This window comes from Carlito syrichta, unplaced genomic scaffold (assembly GCF_000164805.1).
Source record: "Carlito syrichta isolate Samal-C Ts95f unplaced genomic scaffold, Tarsius_syrichta-2.0.1 Scaffold313936, whole genome shotgun sequence".
Classification (NCBI taxonomy): Eukaryota; Metazoa; Chordata; class Mammalia; order Primates; family Tarsiidae; genus Carlito; species Carlito syrichta.
The window spans coordinates 597,077-620,392 of record NW_007258032.1 but is presented as its reverse complement, the minus strand read 5'-3'; the positions used below and the strand labels follow the sequence as shown (position 1 = coordinate 620,392).

The 23,316-nt window shown below is 44.5% G+C and overlaps 1 protein-coding gene across 1 annotated transcript in view; it reads left to right on the top strand.

Annotated features, from left to right (window-relative positions):
• The window catches only part of MCF2L2 (MCF.2 cell line derived transforming sequence-like 2), a 268,860-nt gene that overhangs the window by 131,981 nt on the left and 113,563 nt on the right, over positions 1–23,316 (top strand). The window contains exons 8-12 of the mRNA XM_008070688.1: positions 2,873–2,997; positions 8,419–8,533; positions 8,998–9,117; positions 16,589–16,780; positions 19,459–19,650. Of these exons, the coding sequence (XP_008068879.1) occupies positions 2,873–2,997; positions 8,419–8,533; positions 8,998–9,117; positions 16,589–16,780; positions 19,459–19,650 (744 nt within the window). The remainder of the gene's footprint in view (positions 1–2,872; positions 2,998–8,418; positions 8,534–8,997; positions 9,118–16,588; positions 16,781–19,458; positions 19,651–23,316) is intronic.

Genomic DNA, 23,316 nt, shown 5'->3' with positions numbered 1-23,316 from the left:
TTTCTAGTTCTTTCAGAAATCGTCACACTGTCTTCCAAAGAGGTTGCACTAGTTTGCATTCCCACCAGTAGTGTAGAGGCATTTCTTTTTCTCTGTCCTCTCGACAGCATCTGTTGTTTGTTTTATTAATGATGGCCATTCTTACTGGGGTTAGGTATTATCTCAATGTGATTTTGATTTGCATTTCTCTGAATCTTACCAAGCTTTTAAGCAAACTGATGGCTTTAAAGAAGACTGTACTCTAGACATAAATTCCTTCCCCCCAAGCTGAGCCACAGTGTGAGCTTTAATATATTCTTACAGTCAAAGACTGCTCCCAACTTCAGTAGGTGTTATTTTCTGTTTAATCAGACTGTGGGCACTTGGGATTTGTGGTGAGATTTGAAACTGTATTTTCTCTGTGATTTCACCATCTTATCTGAGGGACAAAAAGGAAGGGTGAGTCCTGTGTATGCCACCAGCTCTAGCCTTTCCTGGGAGAGGTTAACTATCATGAATGAGACCAGCAGATCTGACGCCCACAGCCATCCCTCCAGCTGTGTGCTGTTCCACCATTGAGGAGAGTGAGAGCAAGTATTCAGAGCATGTGCACCTCGACCTCATTTACAAATTGGATCCTTTTCCAAGGGGGGTGGGGGCTCCCATATTCTGAGAAAAGGCAGCTTTGGCAGTGATGAGCTATCTCTCAGTTCACAAGCGGTCCTCACCTTGCCACCACCAGGACCCTGGCTGCCCAAAGAAATGCATATGTATATGTATATAGCCAGAATCCTGCTGGAAGCTCAGGGGCCTGAGTGGGACCTGGGCTCAGTGGCTCAGCCTATAATCCCAGCTCTTTGGGAAGCCAAGGCAAGTGGATTGCCTGAGCCTGCGGGTTCGAGACCAGCCCTAGCAAATTGGCGAGACCTCATCTCTACACACACAGACACACACACACACACAGACACACACACACACACACACACACACACACACACACACACACACACACTAGCCAGGCATGGTAGCGTGCCCTTTAGTTCTGGCTACTTGAAAGGCTGAGGCGGAAGGATCGCCGGAGCCCAGCAGGTCAATGCTGGGGTGGCCATGAATGTGCCACTGCGTTCCAGCCTGGGCGGCAGAGTGAGATTCCAACTCAAAAACAAACAAAAAAAAATGAAGCTGAGTGGGAAAAGCCGGGACCCTTTAGTGGGTGGGAAGAGGGAAAGGATAAGAACGCAGACTCAGGAGTTCATTTTTTCCATCATATCTACTGTCTTTATTCATCTGTGACCTGATTTCTTTTAGACTATTATTAATTTATCCAACCTGCAAATATTTAATGAGTATTGATAAGAAGAAATGAAGGCTGACACATGAGAATGGAAAAGAAATGTTCAATGCCCAGGCAGAGTGCAGCCAAGGGGCCGACTTGGGGCATTAGCTGGAGTGGACGGAGGCAGCAGGAGTGTCCAAAGAAGGGCAGTCTCAGAGATGTCACATCAACTAACCAGACGCAGGGACAGTTGGAGGCTGGGTCTGGACAACATAACCGTTCCAGGGGAAATTCTAAAGTGGGATGGGAGACAATGAACAAAGAAGGGAAGTTGAGAGGACCTAGGACTTCTGTGTGAGCACAGTGGGGACATGGCTAACTTCCCACAGAGAACAAGCTCTAGTGTGAAGGCTGCAGAGGTGGCTGGGCTTAGAGAAAGAGATTCAGTGTTCATGTGCACAGACATGACCTTTGGATTTGAGTTTTAGAACTACTTGCCTATTCTAACACTCAAGGGCATACCAAACCAGCCTTCTGTGACTCAGGAACCAAACCCAGAATTCCCAAGAGCAAAATTCTAGGATAGGCTTTGCCCCTTTTGGTTTGCAGCCTGCCCCTTATGGCTAAGGCTCAGGGTATTGAGAGATGACTTGCACTGTCCAAGGAGAGGACTAGAGCAGTTGGATTTGGAAAGAAATAGCCTTCCCCAGTTGCAGAACACTAAGTCCTCATATTAAAAGAGCAGAATAGAGTTGTCTTGGAAGTACAGCTCTTTCTGTGTCAAGTTAAAATTGCTGCCTCTCTCTGCCACACTTCAATAATTAAACAAGGCCACAGTTGGCTGGCAAGGTAGGAGAGGAAGGTGCCTATTGATGAGTGCAGTTGAAGTATTTTCGTGATCCACCAGCAAATTTTTTTTATTTTTGTTTTTTGAGTCTGTGTCCAACTCTGTCAACCAGGCTAGAGTGCAGTGGCACAATCACAGATATCACAGTCTCGATCTGCTGGGCTCAGGTGATCCTTCCACCTCAGCCTTCCAAGTAACTGAAATTAAAGGAATGTGTCACCACGCCAAGTTAATTTTTAAATTTGTTGTAGAGACAAGGTCTTGCCAAGTTACTCAGGCTAATCCTCTTGCCTTGGCCTCCTAAAGTGCTGGGATTACAGGCATGAGCCACTGTGACTGGCCTCAACCAGCAATTATTATTGCATTGTTTTTGCTTGGCAGTTTCTAGCATTCAGCATTCAATATCTGTCATTTTCTTGTTTCTGGTCACTATCTTGGATTTGGACCAGGTTTTATTAACTAGTTTTGCCTTTAATTTACAATAACAGTTTGATATATACACAAGAACAGATGTTGCCTGTGGAGAGGAAAAGTGTACAGACTGGGGACAAAAATTTACTTTCCAGTATATATCCTTTGGCATATTTTGAATTTGTATCATGTGTATTACCCGATAAGGATAAGTTCATTGGTTTTTAAAAGCTGCGTCTTGACTTTGTCGGCATTTAGTTTTTTCTAATGAAAAACATACGGCTCTACTAGTCTCAAATCTAACAAGAATTTGTTTTTGCTAATTTCTTCTCAGAGAGACTTTATTTTTCTTTTCCTAGGATGAGCTGCAATTGCTTGGAAAGCAGGGGGCCACACTGCTGTCATGTATCCAAGAACCAGGAACCCAAAATCCCACCAACAAACTCAATCCCAATGAACTTGAGAATGTAGCTACCATGAAAAGGTGGGTGAGTGAGGTGGAAACTGCTTTTTCAGGAGAGAATCTGGAGACCTAGATGTTCTGCAACAACCGAGAACAGATTGGAAAAGTGTTAATGCAGTAACCCCAAATCTGAGAGGGCTTGCACGTAAGGCTTACCTCTTCCAAAGAAGTCACCCAGAGGTCCAACAGGGAAAGACATTGGTTTATTAGAACTTACAGGAGGCACTGATTGATGGTGGCAGTTTTATAATAAAACCAATCAAGCTAATCATTCAAATTGCTACATGGTGTGTACATTTACATTGATTAAGAGGGACTACGTTGTTTTCAGCTTTGTTTGGTCACCTGCATCCCATGACTCATTATTGGGACTATCCAGACCCTTCAGAGACCAGCCTTGGCCAGAGGCTGCTACCTAAGGGAGGGGCAGAAAGAAGCCAGGCAGAGGGGGAAACCATCTATGTCTGGATAACACCTCACACTCCACTCCTGCATTGACTTTCTTCCACCCTCACGATCTTTGCATAATATTGATCTTCTGCAAGCTCCCTGAGGTACTGGGGTGGGCAGCAACAGGTTATACCCACTTCCCCAGCTTGTTCGCAACAATGATTCTTGTGTCTGGATTTGAATCCTCAGAGGTACACAGGTCAAACATTGCATCCGTATCCCACATATGCAATTAAGAACACAGGATCTGAACGGCAAAATTGCTACAGTGATTATAACACCTATGGTCACCTTTTGCCAAAAAGAGCTTAGTGATACAAACCACTTGGAAAAGGAGTCTTCAACAATTTGGGAAACAGCACTGATTTCAGTATTCAGGGTCACAAAGGCCATAGATACATTATGACCATTGTCAGGAGTGTATACACAGCATTCAAACTTAAGTTTGTCACAGATGCCCAGGGGTCCAGCCTACTTTCCAGGCAGTTTCATTAGTGGAACAAGCAATGGTAAAACCTGATTATCAGGTAACATAACAAGCAACGTTTCTGTCCCATGACAGCACTGTGACACTTTGTGGAGGCCTCCCCAGCCTGGAGTACCATGCCCTATCATGTCTGGGAGCCCTCTTGTCCATGACATGAAAGGACAGTGGGGGTGTCCTGAATTGCCACATAGAAACAGAAATGATAATAGTCCCCCTTTTGAGTATTTGAGACCTGGGATTATTACACTTAACAGTATTTGTCCATTTTCTCATAATCATAGGATGAAAATCTAAATTATGTTTGATTCCCTCTCCCCAGGGGGCAAGCAAGGAGCACCAATGGGGTTCAGATTGAACTTTCCAAGGTCAATGAAAGTATTCTCTCCAGGTACTGGGGTGGGCAGCAACAGATTATACCCACTTTCCCAGCTTGGTTGCAATAGTGATTCTTGTGTTCAGATTTGTATCCTCAGTGGCATCACCCATGGTTTGTCAGCATGTCTTCTTAGAGGTGCTGGATAGCCAGCACGGGGTCTCTCGTTGAGAGTGTGGATTGCTCCATGCAATCAGGTTGTCCACCCCTGCAGTGAGTGTTGATCTGTCTTTAAAGCATCCTTTAGCATGCCATTGTATCTTTCTATTAGACCGGGGCCCATGGGATTGTAGGGTAGGTGAAATTGCCAGTCAATATGCAGCCACTCAGCCCATTGTTGCACTTGATGTCCAGCAAAATAGGTTCCTTGGTCACTTTCAGTGACTTCAGGAGTGCTGTATGCTGCTAGGAGCTGTGACAGTCTTCTGATGGACTCTGATGAGTGCTGTCACTTGTCTGCTAGGGAATACCTGCAATAATCCTGTAGTAGTAATAACACAAGTGAGGGCAAATCGAGTCCCTTCTGACATGAAGAAGGGGCCAATACATTCTACTTGCCAGAGGGTCAAGGACTCTTGGCCCCATTTGATATGTCCACCTTCTGCTGGCAGTCTCTGTGGGTGCCTCTTGGCACGTACGGAGCAATCATTGCAGGCAGTCACTATGTCAGAGTATTTAATAGGGAGCCTTCAACTCTTTGCAACTTCCCACAGTATTTTCTGTCCAGCATATTTCATTTTACAATGTAACCAGTAGGCTTCGGCTCCTTTCTAGGTCTGCAACCAAAAGCCAATGGGAAGTCGAGCTTTTCCCTGTCACTGCCAAAGCAACAAGCATGTCCTTCCTGGGTAACATTTACATCCAGTTGACAGGGAAGGGATTGGTTTAGTATGCCCAATGCCTGGACAATGTCCACAGTGCTTTTGGTAGCACTGAATGCCCATTGGCACATCTCTGTCCAGTCCCACTGGGATCCTTTTTCGGTTCATCTATAAGTGTAGTACTATCTGTGCTAAATGTGGCACAAACTCCCCCCTCAAGCCCAAAAACTCTTGTAGCTGTCCAGGCAGTGTTGGGCAGGGAAAAGCCTGGATCTTGTAACAGCTGATGACCCTTTCCACCGCAAATGTCCAGTCAGCTGGGGTGCTGCCTGCTCTAGGTCTGCAAGAGAATCAGAGGTCAGCATGATATCATCTACATAGTGAAATAGAGACACGGATGCAAGGGCGCCTCCAACTTTCCAAATCTTGAGCAACCATGCCATGACATAACGTAGGGCTGTGCAAATACCTCATGAGTAGCACCCCCAACATCTATTGTCTTCCTTCCCAGGTGAATGCAAACAGGTCTTGACAATCTGCATGAATGTCAATACTGAGGAAAGCATTAGCCAAATCCATTACAAAATGGGATGTGACCAATTATGTTCCTAGTTGGTTCAAGATGTCAGCAATATTGGGTACCACCCAAAGAATCCTAATGATTGGTGTTTGTAGTTCAGGTTGTGTATAATGTACTAAGTGTCGCAATATCACCCACAGCGATATAGGTATAGCCAACAACAAAATGATTCCAGCAGTAAACCACGCCTTGGTGTGTATTCCAGCCTGAGGCTCACCGGGAGTTCTGCCTGCACCATGGCCATGAGAAGAGGGATGCCAACCAGGACCCATTTCTAGGGACCCTGCGCCCTTTGGTTCTGCTCCGCAGCTGTCTGCCTGCTCGCTCTTTGGGGTTCAAGCTTCCTCTCTCCGAATTACATCGGGTTCCTTATCTGTCGTGTTCGAATCCAGCCCTGCCTTAGTCAAATCTACCCACATTTGCTTATGGGTCATCTTTGTGGAAGCCTCAGCAGCTTTTTTCCTGTCTGCGTTCTCTTTCACCTTTTGAATTCCCGATTTCTGCCTAAATGTTGCTGCCAGCCCTACCAGCTTCAGTGAAGTATATGGATGCATACTAGTGTGCATGTACTGAGGGGTGATGGCAGGTGTGCTGGATAATGGCCCTCTGGCCGCTCCTGTTATCTTTATTTTCTGAATAATCACCAAGTGAGCCCTTGTCCCTGGGTACTCCTCTACCTCTTCTATCACCTCTATTTCTTTCTTTTTTTGTGTGTGTGTTGTAGTCTCACTCCGTCACCCAGACTGGGGTGCAGTGGCACACACACGGCCACCACAGCATCGACCTGCTGGGCTCCAGCAATCCCTTCGCCTCAGCCTTTCAGGTGGCCAGAACTATAGGCACGCACTATCACACCTGGCTAATTTTTGACTTATTGTAGAGACAAGGTCTTGCCAAGTTGCCTGGGCTGATCTTGAACCCGCGGGCTCACGCAATCCACTCACCTCGGCCTCCCAAAATGCTGGGATTACAGGCTGAGCCAGCAAGCCTGGCCTATCACCTCTGTTTCATCCTCCTCTTCTGAGAAGTCTGAATCCTTCGTGAGATCCTACTTTCATGGGTCCTCCTCACTGGAGGCTCCCATGGTGCTGATGCGTACCGTGGGCAACTGTTTCCTTTCACTGTCGTAAAGTGGCAGCTAAATCATGCAACTGGGCGCTGGTCTCTCCAGCCAGCAATTCAGCATGCCCCTGCTTTCTGCCTGCGTTAACAGAGTATCTCTTTTCAGCCTTAACTCCTTCTGCAGTGTCTGCACCTGGTTCCTATCGTCTGTCTCCTGCTCAGTAGCCATTCAGAGACTGCAAAGCAGGGGCCATCCCACAGCCGCCACAACTGCACGACTGTCCTTTTTCTTCTGAAAAATGTCCTTTCTCATCAATTGCTTTCAATTATTCCAGCGGTTTGGCTGGTGTTTTCAGGGCATCCTCGTACTCCCGTGGTAGCCCTCAGCTATCTATCAAGCTAGCAACTTCAAACACATTGGACTGGTGGCCCACCCTTTCATTTCTTCCAGTGACATTCCTCCCCACTTTTTCTTTCCTGAGGCTGCTACAATGGGGGGCTTCATTGGAATACGCTGCTCCTGACATGAATTGTAATATGGTAACCCCAAATCAGAGAGGGCTTGCATGTAATGTTTACCTATTCCAAAGAAGTCACCCAGAGGTCCAACAGGAAAAGACATGCGTTTATTAAAACTTATGGGAGACACCGGTGGTGGCAGGTTGGTGAAGAATTCACACCTAGGGGCAGTTATAGCAAGCATTTTTATAACCAAGGCAATCAAGCTAATCATTTCTATATGGTGTGTACAATTACATCAGTTAAGAGGAACTATAGTGTTTTCAGCTTTGCTTGGTCACCTGCATCCCATGACTCATTACTGGAACTTCAGAGACCAGCTTTGGCCAGAGGCTGCTGCCTGAGGGAGGGGGCAAAAAGAAGCCAAGTGTAGGGAGAAAGTCTATGTCCAGACAGTACCCCACAAGCAGCTGATGGGGCCAAGAAAGAATAATATTTGAAACAACAAAGGACAAAAGAGCATGTCCATCTGGCATGTCCCTAGAGATCTTTTTATGAGGATTCCATTTCCTCCTCTTCTATATATGGGGGTGCCAAAAATATATATACATATTTTAAGAGATGTTATCTGTGTATTACTTTCAGTTTGCCATAATCAGAAGTGTCTGGACACTGATGGTAACCAGTCTGAGCACCTTTTATAATTGCAGAAATCAGGCATGACTTATGTTTATCTTTTGTTATTGGTATATATTACAATTTTAATATAATTTTTTCCCTTTCTTAAAATGTATATACATTTTTGGCAACCTCTCTGTATAAACAACAAGCTCCCATATCAGAATTTTGAGGGAGATGATAGGATTTATTGAGCTTCATTTCCAAATAACAGTTTGGCTTGGTGCTGTGCCTTACACATATATAGTCTCAGGTAGAAAAAAGAAGGCACAAAGGGAAGATCACCTGGAGCACAGCAGCTGCAACTGAATTGAGGTTTCTGCCCACATCATGGTATCCCAATTGGAAAATGGAAGGTGTGGGGACCCGCTGAACCAAGACAAAGGCATAGGTGACACAGAACTTCATAATAAGGAGATTGTCACAATTAATAACACAGACTGAAAACACAGGTTTTATCTACATAGGCCTATTTAGATGCCAGTGGTAATGAATGCTAATGTAATATCACTTTCTCATTCTTTCTTTAAAGGTTATTAGTTCAATTGGATGAAACAGAAAAAGCCTTTAGTCACTTTTGGTCTGAGCATCACCTGAAGCTTAACCAATGCCTGCAGCTACAGCACTTTGAGTACAATTTTTGTAAGGTACTATTTTCCTGTTTAATTTTCTTTTCTGGCACTGTGACCCCTGGTTTTCTCGTCTCTCCTCAGCCTCTTTGATATAGGGGTTCCCTCTTCTCCCCAGTCCAGCTCTCTCCCTGTATCCTTGATTCTTTCCAGACTCCCTCACCCCTTCTCACTTTTTCAGTGAGTAGCGATATTCTAGAATCCCATTTTCCTGTTGACATTCATGGTATTTCAGTGACAGTTTATCTTCCTTTCTTATCATTAGTAATCTGTTGAATATAGCTGTAATATTCCATCTCTATGTGTCTCTACACCCCCAGCTTAATCTGAAAGTTAATGAGCTATGAACAAAAAGATCATGTAGATACACACAAGTCCTCAATCCTTTTTGGATTTTTGAGTTTTCTTAAAGCGTAACAAACCTATACCTCCAAATGAGTACATGTGGGTTTACTTCTGGATTGTTCTAATGTGTCTTGTAGGTTAAACTTGCCCTGGATAATTTGTTGGAAGAGCAAGCAGAGTTTACAAGCATTGGAGATAGTGTGTTGCATGTGGAACAACTTCTTAAGGAACACAAAAAAATGGAGGAAAAAGGCCAGGTTTGTTCTTTGACGTTTTGCGGGTACTGGGAAGGAAATCACTGTGGACAATGATAGCTCATGTTCAATCACTGTGGTTGGAAAAAGGCCAGGTTTGTTCTTTGACGTTTTGCGGGTACTGGGAAGGAAATCACTGTGGACAATGATAGCTCATGTTCAATCACTGTGGTTGGAAGGTTGCTAAAGACACAGGAATGCCCAATCCTAATCTTCAATCACTCCACCCCCACACCAGGTCTCCAAGGAGATATGCATGTTAACAACTATAAGAAATAACCCCTCTGGCCAGGTGCCGTGGCTCACGCCTATAATCCCAGCACTCTGGGAGGCTGAGGTGAGAGAATTGCCTGAGCCCATGGGTTTGAGGCCAGCCTGGGCAAGTTGTTGAGACCTCATCTCTACAATAAATTAAAAATAAATTAGCCGCGCATGGTGGTGCTCGTCTGTAGTTCCAGTTTGGAAGGCTGAGGTGGAAGGATCGCCTGAGCCCAGCAGGTCGAGGTTGTGGTAGCTATGAGCATGCCACTGCACTCCAGCTTGGACAACAGAGTGAGACTCCAACTCAAAAAAAGAAAAGAAAAGAAAAGAAATAACGAGCGGCACAGAGTTACACTCAAGCTGCAGGAGCATACAGCTGAGAATGGAGGCTCAAATGAGGTGAAGACTCGGCCAGCTCTGCCTTTTCATGGGGTCAGCAACCAAGTGGGATAAGGTCATGATGTGTATACCACTCACCAGATCAATCATCCCAGAGTCTCACCATCAGCTTAGAGATCCTCCTTGGAACCAGGATGTGTGTGGGAAGGGGGAGAAGGGCCTGGTAAGGAGGGGAAATTTAAAAAGAGAAACTAGAAAAACAACTAGTTTTATACCTGGAGCAAGACAGTTAGATGGGGGACATTGGTCCACATATTTGTTGCTATACAGAACTAGCAAAGCTTTCTCCTTTCTTATGCCCCAAGAGTTGTAAATAGGACACTTGTAAAGGAATATGAATTTTTACAATTCTCATACTAGAATTAAGCAGTTTCTCAGATCTGCACACAAGTCAGCACTTAGAAGTGATTCTGTTTTTAAGTCCTTGCAAATTTGCTTTATTACAAATTAAGAGAACTGAGTCATCTCTTTCCAGACAGGTTCCTTTCCACTTTTTAAAATTAGGTTCTCTACATATTTGCCTCTTGGGAACCAAGTTCCCCTATGGTGAGCACTTCCTTTCTGAGTTAATCTCAGGTTGTCATCTGTTTCTCAGATGGCAATTTTGTGTTACTAGATATTTGCTTCTCAAAGTGTGAGCCTCTGTCTGGAAGCACAGATATCATCTGCGTGAGAACTTATCGAAAATATAGACTCTTGGGTCCCACCTTGGAATCAGAATCTACGTTTTAATAAGATCCCCAGGTGACTGCCCAAAACATTACAGTTGGAGACATATCCTCCTTAAGAGATACAAAACAAGTGTAAACCAAGGCCGCACTGACTGTAAGATCTGTCAGTTGTAGATTCTGAGCTGGAGGTACTTCTGCACACCCACCTGTGTACCCAGATCCTAACTCTGGAATCCCATCATTCCCTTGTGAGCGCTCCATCTGTTATCAGTGAGTATATGATGCCTAAACTGGTACTGAAGACATGTGAGTCATCAGAAAGATTTACGAAATAGTGGAAAAACTGAATTTCATATATAGAATGACTCTATGTCTCAGATTCTCCAGGACAGCCTCGACTTTATGTAATTTTAGTTTTTTTGAAAGAATTCCTTATTAAGTACAGATGCTATGTATTTTTGCTTATATAGATTCATATATTTTTAAAAAGTGCCTCATCAATAAAAATGCCCTCATATATTTATGAAAGTGGCTACTGACCTATCTTCATCAACAGGTATTCCTGGTCTTAGACAGAAGTTATGGGTATAGACAGTCAAGACTCTGCTCTTATGGAACTTACATTCTGCTGGAGAGAGACAGTTAATTAAAAAGCAATCAATTGGGCCAGGCATGGTGGCTCATGCCTGTAATCCCAACATTTTGGTTGACTGATGCAGGAGGATTGCTTGAGCCCAGGAGTTCTGGACCAGCTTGGATAGCATAGTGAGATCCTGTCTCTACAAAGAAAATTCTAAATTTGCCAGGCATGGTGGTGCATGCCTGTAGTCCCAGCTCCTTGGGAGACTGAGGCAGGGAGATTGCTTGAGCCCCAGAGTTCAAGACTGCAGTGAGCTATGATCATGCCACTGCACTCCAACCTGGATGACGGAGAGAAACCCTGTTTCAAAAACTAAAAAGCAATTAAATAACATCAGATAGTGACAAATGATATAAAGAAAAAATAGAAAGTAACTGGGGTTGCTATTTTGGCTAGAGAGGTCAGAAAAGGCCTCTCTGAGAAGATGACCTTTGATCTGAGATCTGCATAGTCATGCAGAGATTTGGAAATAGCATGAAGGCAGAGAAGGCTGCACATGTCTTTTTTTTTTTTTTTTTTGAGTTGGAGTCTCACTCTGTCACCCAGATTGGAGTGCAGTGGCTGCTCCCGGCCACCGCAGCCTCGACCTGCTGGGCTCCGGCGATCCTTCCGCCTCAGCCTTCTGAGTAGCCGGAATTACAAGCATGCGCTACCACGCCCGGCTGATTTTTTGATGTATTGTAGAGATGAGGTCTCGCTGCCCAGGCGGGTCTCGAAGCCGCAGGCTCAGGCAATCCACTCACCTCAGCCTCCCAGAGGCGCGGGATTACAGGTTGAGCCACTAAAGTGGGGATGAGCCTAGCGAGTTCAAGGAACACTGCTGGCACATAGTGAGACAGAAGGAAATGAGCCAGGGAGATGAGATCTTTGGTGAGGATCTGGATTTTATTCTCAGTGGGGCAGAAAACCACTGGAAGGTGCTCTAACTTGTGTTTTGAAACATGGTGATGGCTCTGCATGACTGCTTCACATTCTCCCTTTGCCCACTTCCTTGAACTTGTGATCCTTGGTGTCTACTTTAAAAATTGCTGACCAGAGCTAGGGATGAAACCTGTGATCACGGGACACAGAATGCTCTGTGAACTCATGACCCATCTTTCATGGGCAAAATTCTCAAACTGCTGATGCCCTTGGAGCCCAGGCAGATGGGTTTTATTCATCCTGTGCCTTGCTTACCCTGTGTTTAAATGTACCTTCTATAGAATGCAGTATGCCTATTCCTCTGCCTTTAAACAAAGCTATTTTACCATAACCAAGACCTTTTTCAATATGGCTTCTCTCAGACTTCTTAGAGGGATGGTTTCTTTGGATGATTAGGACTTAGCTAGCCTTACCATTTGTCCTTTAAAGTGTTAAAGGAAGCCGGGCTCAGTGGCTCAGCCTGTAATCCCGTGCCTTTGGGAGGCTGAGGTGAGCGAATTGCCTGAGCCCATGGGTTCGAGACCCGCCTGGGCAGCAAGACCTCATCTCTACAATAAATTAAAAAAAAAATCAGCCGGGCGTGGTAGCGCATGCCTGTAATTCCGGCTACTCGGAAGGCTGAGGCGGAAGGATCACCGGAGCCCAGCAGATCGAGGCTGTGGTGGCCGGGAGTGGCCACTGCACTCCAATCTGGGCGACAGAGTGAGACTCCAACTCAAAAAAAAAAAAAAAAAAAATGTTAAAGGAACAAGGTGATGTCTGGCCATAATATGCCAAATACCTGCTTGGGATTTGTCCTTTACTCAGCACTCTGGTCACCTTCCCTCCCAGCATAGCCACACAGTGTTTCTGGGTTTTTGCCAACTTCCTTGGTCTATATGGTGACATCATTCTCACAGGTAACCTCTGAGCCAACTCCTGTTGCATGAATTGAGCCTGTTCTTCATCTTGTTTTAGTGTAAGAATTTAGCAATCTTTTGAAGATCTCTCCTGATTGTAAAAAACAATGGTTCCAAACCACATATAGAAAGTCCTTTTTAAAGGTCTTATTTGCTGCAGAATTTGGACCGGGAGGCATGCTGAGACCTCTGGTCATGGGCCAACAGGGAACAGACTAGAGAAGGTGGGGGAACCAACCTGGTTTTAGCCTTGACCTCTCCCACGGCTGCTGGGTCCAGAAGGCATGGAATCCAGACCATTAAATCCTTAGAATATCATGTAGCTGGTGGGTCGTGGGGTGTGTTTGTCCATCACTCAATTTCAACAACCATTAACTCTCTGCCTTTCTTGTTGCATCTGGCCCACCTTGTCATACATACATCCCATTCCTATGGCATTACTGTGAATTTGTTCTGGATTCCCCGATACAGTAGCATCACCTTCCTTTTTACCATTTTCTTCCAATGTAGACACTCTCATCTTTCTTTTTTTAATTATTTATTTTATTTTTTTAAATTGTGCGGCACAATTAAGGGTTAGGTATACAAATATTCATTGTGCAGGACCCTTGTTGATAAGGTGTGCCCCCCCCTTTCCCAGGCAGATATTGACTACCGTTAATCCCACCTCCCTGCTCCTCTCTACCCCCTCCCCCCCAGCTTCCCGCCACTGTCAATCCTTTTCTTATAGTATTATAGTAGCTGTTCAAGGTCCACTTATGGACACTCTCATCTTTCATCTACCATAGCAGTAGAGTCCTTGAGGGGGAATAAGCTATTATTACAATAAAAAAATTCCTAATTACATTTTGCAACTTGACTATTCACCCTTCTAGAATTTTTAGCATCTGAAAGATGCCAGATAAATTTGTGGTCAAAGTACCAGATTTTAGCCATTTTTTCTGATTATTTCTTTTTAACTTTGGAGGTTTTATTGGCTATTTATCTAGAGCAGGAGCTGTGTAAGCTAAAAATCAACTGCAATTTGGAAATATTATGGTAAATTCCTTTGTAGGAACCAGAAGGATTTCATAACACATGTGTTCAGGCCAGGTGAGCAAGAACAGGTTTTGAAGTCAGAGCTGGATTCAAATCTTGGCTCTAACAACTACTTGCTCGGTGGCCCTAGTCAAGTTTCTTAGCCTTTCTGAATAGTCTCCTCATCTGTAAAATGGAGGGAATAATTCCTACCTCACAGAGTCCCTGTGAAGGTGAAATGGGTTAAATGCACAGTAATGACTTAGTGACTGTCTGGAACTTGGTCTGTGTTCAGTACTCAGAAGCTATTACCATTGTCCATTTATTTCCATAGTAGTGATTTTTCAGCCCTGGAGTGACTGGAACAGGGATACTCCTAAATTATCTTTAGGGTTCTTTTCCCCAGGTCCATTTAGACCTTTTTCTCACATCTTTCCTCTAATACCTCAAATGTTTTAAGAACACTTCTGAAGGTGAGATACCGCATGTCACATAAAGAGCAGGCTGTGATTGCCACAGAACAATTTGGAGGTATACCGGGATGAATCTCCCTGGACTCAGAAAACTCTGTACTGTTCTTAATAAATTAGGCAACTGGACTTAAAAAAAAAAAGTCAACAGAGATTTCCTTTCCAAGTTTTCATATTTTTATATTTGACTAAAGTCAGGCAAGTCTGAACAACAAAATGAGGTCTCTAAACTTAGGCAGAACAAGTGCAGCCATTTTTCTCTTTCAAATGTTGGTCAGAACCAGATTCTGGAGTCAGACTGCCCAGGCTTGAAACCTGATCCTGCTCTTTCCCACTGGGTCACCTTGGGCCATTGTGCCTCCACTTCTTCACAAAACAGTACCTGTGTCACTGGATTTGTTGTGAGGAGTAAAATAAATAATGTAAAGCATTGAGAACAGTGTCTGGCATATAGCAAGCTCTCAGTAAATGTTAGCTGTTGTCGTTAATGTCACAGAGGAAGTTGGGTAAATTCCGAGCTACCAAACATTTCCTTGATTCAGTCTGCAGGAACTGATCTATGCTAGTAAGGGTCTCTTGTTCACTTTTCATTTATTGTGCAAATAATTACTGATCTCCTACCTTGACAAATTCTGTTCTGAGTTCTGAGGACACAGCAGGGAACAAAGTAAAAAATCACTGCCCAAGGAATTAGCATTCTAATCTCCTTTCAGAGATGTTTTATTTTCCTCTGTAGCACTCATTGTTATTTAAGCTACCATACAATCTACATATGTAATTAATTTTGTTAAAATGTAAACCTTGTGAGGACAAGGATTTTTGCCTACTTTGTTTGCTACCAATCCCCCCCCACCCCCCCCAGGACGTTGCTGGTACCTGGTAGGTCTTCAATCATATGAGATGGATGGATGAGGGAATGCTTAAAAACAGGAACACATGACACACGTGGTTAGAACAAAGTGAGCCATGCAGAAAGAGGTAGGAAGTGTGGTTGAGCAGGCAGGGCAGAGTAGTCAGGGCACTTGTGGGCCTTGGGGAGAGGTTTAGAGAACCGTATTTCTTTAGTGTTATGACCGCCTTCGAGTTGCCTAGACCAGATCTTCACCAGCTTCTCAACCTCACTTCACCTCCCACTCTCCTCAGGGCCAAGTGTCTGTCCCTCTTCCTTTTCCTTTAGTTAATAGGGGGATGTGGAGTCTCTTGTGTGTACTTTAACACTATGCTTTTCTGCTCTAGAGCTTATCACAATTGTATTGTTCGTTTGTTAATTGAGTCAGAGTCTCACCCTGTCATCCAGGCTGGAGTGCAGTGGCACAATCACAGCTCACTGCAGCCTTGACCTTCTAGGCTCAGGTGATGCTTCTACCTCAGCCTCCCGAGTTGTTGGGACTACAGGCATGCACCATCACATCCTGCTAATTTTTTTTTTTATTGTAGAGATGGGGTCTCACTGTGTTGCCTAGGCTGGTTTAAAACTCCTGGGGCTAAAGTAATTCTACCACCTAAGCCTCCCAAAGTGCTGGGATAACAGTCATGAGCCACTGCACCTGGCCACAATTGTAACAATTTAATTATTTGCATAATTTAGTTAATATCTGCATTTTGCATTAAACTGAAAATTCCTGGCTTGTTAGTACTATATCCTCAGCGTCTAGCTCAGAACTCAAGTATTTGAATGAATGGCTGCTGTCCTTCAAAGTGCAATGACCTTGGACTAGGCTCAACTTCCCAGGCCTTGAGCCACCCAGAGCTTTCTCAGCTTCCCCAGCCTACGACTTGGGTCAGTACCTCCCTAGTCTCCTTCCAGCTTAGTGCACCTAATGCTAGGCAGTTCCCAGCCACACGGGGCCCTGACTTCTTTTTTTTTCTTTGAGTTGGAGTCTCACTCTGTCGCCCAGACTGGAGTGCAGTGGCCGTTCCTGGCCACCGCAGCCTTGACCTGCTGGGCTACGGCAATCCTTCCACCTCAGCCTTCCAAGTAGCCAGAATTACAGGCATGTGCTACCATGCCCTGCTGATTTTTTTATTTATTGTAGAGATGAGGTCTCACTGCCCAGGTGGGTCTTGAACCCGCGGGCTCAGGCGGGTTGTTCCACTCACCTCAGCCTCCCAAAGGCGCGGGATTACAGGCTGAGCCACCGAGCCCAGCTAGGGGCCCTGACTTCTGATGCTGGGCTGTGGATGTTCCCATCACAGGAAACCCTGGAAAAGGCCCAGCTGCTGGCACTAGTTGGGGACCAGCTCATTCAGAGCCACCATTGTGCCATGGATGCCATCAGGCCCCAGTGTGTGGAGCTCAGGCACCTCTGTGATGATTTCATCAATGAAAACAAGAAACAATGCGACATTTTAGGAAAGTCCTTGGAGTTGCACAGACAGCTGGACAAGGTAAGCAAAACAAAGTCATGAACATGATATCTGAAAGATTTTCTGCAAAGCAGTTTTAATCATACGTGTCTTCCCTTTCCCACGTGATTGCTGAGCGGATCAAGGACTTTATGTGAAAAGTGCTCAAGAGGTGTTTCTAGTTCTTAGAGGTATTGAAGGTAAAGAAAAGTTCCCCAGCCATCTCACCACACTCCATTAACTAAGGTCCGATTTCCTTCTGTATGGAACCAGACTTGGTACGTTTTGGCCTGGCCCCGTGGGGACATTTCTTGATTTTCTTTCAAGCTTACAGAGAACCAAACACTATATCTGCAAAAACTATATCCCTCATATAGAAGCACAGGATTGTGAATCTTTTTGGAGAAGCTTAAGTAATGATGACCACTATGCCCCCCTACCATTTACTGAGCACCTACTCTACCAGGAGCATCAGTATGTCATCTATGTAATCCTACCTATAAGGAAGATATTAGTGGCCTTATCGTACAGAGGCAGAAACTGATATTCAGCTGGTTAAGCCAATGGCTCTCAAAATGTAGTATGTGAGAACCACTCAGGGAGTTGGTTGTAGTGCAGATTCTCTTATGCCCCACCCTGGATGCTCAGATGCAGTAGGTCTGAGATGATGCCCAGGAATCAGCATTTTGGTGATTCTGGTGCAGAGATGATAAGAGAAACCCTGGAATAAGTGACTGCCCAAGACCATACGTGGTGCCAATAAGGAAAGCCAGATTTGAAGTCAGGACTGCCAGGTTCCAAACCCAGGCTCTGCAGGTCAGGCAGTAAGGCCGTGTGCACTGCGCCTCATGGGGATGGGATGTGCAGACCCCGGTGCCCTTCGGAGGTGACCTCTGGGTATGCTCCCAGTCAGCAGGAGCAGTGACTTCTGGAGCCTTCCCCATCAGCTGCTCCCAGGCGGCATGTGGCTGGTGGCAATGAGTCAGCATGCTCCATTCCCATATCGGTTTCTCTCCCGTGGTTGGGAGCACCCACCAGGCTGTTTACCTCATCCCATTGCCAAAGGGATTTTAATGTCAATGAAATACAGTTGTTCCAGAAGCAAGTGACTCAGAAGGGGCTGGTGCATAGCCTGCTCTGTGTGCTGAGCTTGCTGCAGGATCAGCTGCTGTTTTCCTGACTCCATTTCTGCTCTAGAAATAATAGCTGGGCACTAGTGTGTGTGTGTGTGTGTGTGTGCGCGTGTGTGTGTGCGCGTGTGTGTGTGTGTGCATGCGCGCGCACATGTAAAGCCAGTAGTCCAATGAAATAGTTTTCATAGCATGTATCAAAGCATGATTTCATATTATCGTGAAAATCCAAAAATGAAAGAAAGAATGTTTTCAAAAAAAGGTACTCGTGGATACCAACACATCCCAGGAGCCCTTCCCCACATAGTGGGAACCATTACCTTTGAAATAGCTTTATTATTTTGTATTATTATAAATGTAGTACATATTCAGTGTAGATAAATCAGGAAAAAAATTAAGACAAATATTTAAGTTGCCCATGATTTTCCTACTTAGAGATACCACTTTGGAGTCTTCCCTTTTGATTTCTTTTCTCCGTATAGTTATTTGCTTTGCAGATCACCTAGTAAATGGAATACAGATGTACTTACACTGGAAGCTTCTTTTTGTGTAAATATCCAAGTAGCATAAGGCCCCCCGTCTATTCTGTTCAAGTGTCTCAGTAAAGTTCAAAAGAGCACACAAAATAAGTCTTCAAAACTGAGTGCAGTGGCTCACACCTGTAATCCCAGCACTTAGAGAGGCTGAGGTGGGAGGACTGCTTGAGCCTAGCAGTTCGAGACCCATCTTGGGCAACATAGTGAGACTTTGTCTCTACAAAAATAAAAGATAAAAAAGTACCTGGGTGTGGTATCATGCACCTGTAGTCCCAGCTACTTGAGAGCCTGAGGCAGAAGGATTGCCTGAGCCCAGAAGGTTGAGGTTGAGGTTGTGGTGGACCATAATCGTGCCATTGCACTCCAGCCTGGGTGACAGAGACGCCAACTTAAAAAAACAAATACATAAAATAAAATCTAAAAAGTGAAAAAGAAATCTTCTAAAAACCCGAATTGTTAGAATTTATCACCTATCTTATTTCATCCCGGCATCCAGAAAATTTTAGTATTGCTGTGCCAAGTTACAAAGCTTTGCATTCTTGGATGATTCCTTAGGAAAGACAAATGCAAATGTGGGTCACCTGGGAATCCAAAGAGGAAAGTATGTTTTTGTTAAAAGGAACATTCTCTCCTCCAGGGAATATGGGGGCTAATGACTGCCTCATTAGTCACCCTGTGTTCTGGTAACCAATTAGGATGTAAGACAAAAGACCTAGCCAGTAAGCCTGAAAAGCCATTGGTTGCATTTCTTAGACCAGCCTTAGAAATATTTAGTTCTCTTCTCCTGGAGTAGTAACAATTACTGCAATAGAAAAGGGAGAACTGTGATATGATCCATTTTACTAAGTGACTTCCCTGAGAAGTGGACAGATGTAAAATTGTTTTGGGCTTGTCCACCTCATGGTCTTATCCCCTAAACTTTATGCCGTCCCATGACTTTTCCCATTGTCTCAGAATCCTTATAGACTCCTTATGAGCTTAGACTTCCTGAGGATTGTGGTGGCCCTGGGCTGCGGTCAGGCTAAGCACACAGAGCACTGTTTCCTTTCAAAAGGTCAGCCAGTGGTGTGAGGCGGGCATCTACCTCTTGGCTTCTCAAGCTGTAGACAAGTGCCAGTCTCGAGAAGGGGTTGACCTCGCCTTGAATGACATCGAGACATTTCTGGGCACAGCCAAGGAGTGCCAGCTGCTCAGCCCCAAGGAGTTTTACAACCAGTTTGAGTTGATACTCACCCTTGATGTAAAGGTAATGTTTCTGGGTTATTTTGTTCCTGTGGTTGGGAACGGGGTGGGGGAGGAGGGGTCTTTACCTTTTACCTGATAAACTATGCTATAAGCTGGCCGTATTGAGTGGGTTAAGCAGTTCTAGAACCCTCAGGTGGCCTCTTAGAGTCCTGGCCTGAACATTCTGACAAACTGACCCTTCATGGTCCAACTCAAATATCACCTTCTGTCAGCCATTTCTCTGTAAATACTTAAGCGCATTTCTCATGTATCAATCACTGTGCTGAAGACACACGGTGGTGAGCAGAAATAGGCATGCTTTCATCTCTCATGGACCTTACAGTTTAGTGGGAGAGGCTGACATTAATACGACAATCTCATAAAACTGTATTGCAAGCTTAGATAAGTGCTCTCAAGGAGGGATTCAGGGTCCTATTGGGCATGTGACAGAGGAACGTGACCTGGACTGGGGTCAGAGAAGCCTCCTGAGAAGAGTTACTTCAGCCAAGGCCTGGAGCATGGGTAGAGAAGATGGAAGAGCTTTCCAGACAGAAGGGGCAGCATATGCCAAGGCTTCAAGGCTGAAGGCAGTCCAGTCGATGCAGAATCAAAAGGTCAGGGTGGCTGGAGTCTGGAGAGTGAGAAGAGGGTGTTTTGGTTGAGGTCAGAGAGAGGCAGATGAGGTGGGGTTTTGTGGATCCCATGAAGGAGTTTGGTCTTCTTTCTGAGCAGCAGGAAGCCACTGAAGGATTGAAGCAGGGAAATAACTTGATTGGATTTGCATTTGGAGAGGAGCATTCTTCCATGAAGCCAGGAGAGTTATAGACAGCCCTCCTTCTTCTGGATTCGCATCACCCTGTGTGTACCTCTGTTTTAAGAGCTTCTTTACCTCTTTTGAGTAGTGGACGCGTTTATGAATCTGATCCACATGTTTTCAGGGTTCTTCACACTTGAAGTGGGTCAAGGAAGTTTGATGTGGGGTACCATTTACAAAGATATGGGCAAGTTTTAGAGACCCCCAGCAAGGATGGTGAAGGACCCTGGGGCTAGCAAGAAAGAGGGAGCAGTGACCACTCTAAGCCTGAAGAGCCAAGGAAAACCCAGGAAGAGCTGTAGCCGTGACCATAAAAATGACAGCCAGGACGAACTGTGACCTTGGGTGGAAAAATGCAGTCACTGGCAGAGAAATATATACCCCACCTTTTCTCCTTTCCATTCTCTGATATCCTGGTCGTGCTTCCCACTGACCAAAGACAGCTAAAAGCTGCTGAGCTTATCTAATGGAGTCTACAGGGGTCAGCTTCCTAGGGTGCAGAGCAGGGCAAAGAAGGCAGCGGAGGAACAAACAGAATGTCTAGCATGTGTGACTTTTATAAGTAATTTTGGGGAATATGCTGAAGTCCATCCATGGACTCAGGCCAAGAATCTTTGCTCTTACATGACACAAATCACAATGTATTCTCATTGTTTACTTTGAATGTCTGTTGTCTGCTTTGTTTATTACACTGGGAGCTCCTTAAGGACAGGGCCTTCGCCCCATTCATCCTTGTGCCCTGGTACCTAGCCTGCACCTGGTGTCCAATCCACGCTTGATGAATAGGTGGATAGGAAGGGTGACAGAGGGGGCAGATGGCCGGGGAGGCAGCTTGACGTGGAGCTTTCCTTTAGTGCTGTTCCTCCCCTGACTACTCCCAGTGGATTTTGGTCATGAGGTAGGTATATAACCTCACAGTGAGGTGGGGGTGGGCAGGCACGGGGACCCTTCTACTTCCCTGTACATGGGACAGAGAGAAAGTGCATCCATTGTAAGTACTCTGGTGCTGACATAGTATTGGCAGCCTCAGGTTAAATTTCTAAGACAGAACAGCAGAACAGTCTCAACTCATCTCCAGCTCCATTAGCTGATCAAGTAAGTGTAACAGGTCACAGGAGACGTGTGGCTGCAGTGGCAGTTCTGACCAACTTCAGCAAACTTCCCAATACACCACCCACCAGGAAATGAGTGCAACTTAATAAAGCACCTCTGAGAAACAGACAGAAATGTACGTGAAGGGAAAGATGGAAAGAGAAACAATAATAACAATAATTCTTGTATGTAAAATGGACTGCTATATCCCCAAAGGCCATCTTTTTTTTTGTTTGATTTGGAGTGAAATTTTAGGTTACAGGATTTAAATATCTTGTTGTGTCAGAGAGTGACTTTTGTCCACGGGGTAGTAATGACTTTGTTGTCAGCATTCTATGCATATAGAAATATTCCTAGATATATATTGGGTTGGCATAGGCATGTATTCCCTTACTTTGGCAGTAGAGAGGGCCTAGAAGCAATGGAACTGAAGTATCAATGGGTATACCTAGTACCAAGATCATATTTTCTAATACTAATCTCCAAGAAAAGAGAAATGGCTGTTTCTAGAACTTGGGCAGGAAATATACAAGATGATCCTGGAGCATCCTACAGTGCCAGAACATAAGGAAGTGCTAAAAAGCAAAACAAAATGGTACACCACAACGATGGGACATAAAAGCCAATTGAACATGCTCCCAGTGGCCAGTACTAGAACAATCTGTCCAAAAAAATTAATGAAGTTGTGTTGGATTACAACCCAAAGTATAAAATATCTATTTTATCCATGAATCAATACTGATGTAAATAAATGATGGAATAAATAAATAAATGATGGAAGAGGAAACTAATCTCCCGTTCAGAAGAATTCTAAATTATTGATGTGGATGCTCTGCCTTCAAGAAGGGGGGCATGACTCCCGCCTCCCCCCACATGTAAACAGCATATAGTGACATGCTTCCAAAGAGTGTGAAAAGCGGGTAATAAAAAAGTAACCTTACAGTGGAGAAGCCTAAAAAGTCATCCTGCCCAGGTGATCACTATCAACATCAGCAGTGATAAGGCATGTAGATAGTGTGTCCACATGATATGATGTGATGAAAATGGCTGTTCCTCTCTATGGGTTTCCTCCCCAAAACCCATAACCCCGGTCTAATCCCAAGAAAAACATTAGACAAATCCCAACTTAGGGGCATTTTCCAAAATGCCTGATTAGTACTCCTCAAAACAGTCCAAGTCATCAAAAATAAGGAAAATTTGAGAAACTGAAACAGCCCATAGGAGCCTAAGGAGACATTATAACAAGATGTAATGTGGTATCCTTGGGGGGAAAAGGAAATTTGGATAAAGTATTAGCTTTATTTAATAACAGTGTATCATGTTGGTTCATTAATTTCAGCACATGTACTCTACTAATGTAAGATGTTAATAATTGGAAAAGCTAGGTTTAGGGGATGTAGAAATCTGTACTCCTTTACAATTTGGTCAATCTAAAACTACCCTGAAAAATGAAATTTTTCTGTGGTATTCTATATCTGAAGATTTAATCTGTGACATTGGAGACAGCAGCTATTAAAACTGCATTAAAATTAAAGTGCTGTTTTCAGAGCAGCCAACCTGTCACTGGCCGAGGCTCTTCAAGTGCCTTCTCCCAACACTTTGCCATTGTGCTACCCTCTTGGTGCAGCTGTTTAGACTTTTCTCTCTCATTCACTTTCCCCACCTAACCCAGAGAGTGAAATAATCTCAGTAGCAAACCACAGAATTTCGGTTCTTCAGATGTTCATTGGGCACCCAGTGCGTGCCAGGTGCACTGTGCTCTATTCAATAGTAAAAGTCACA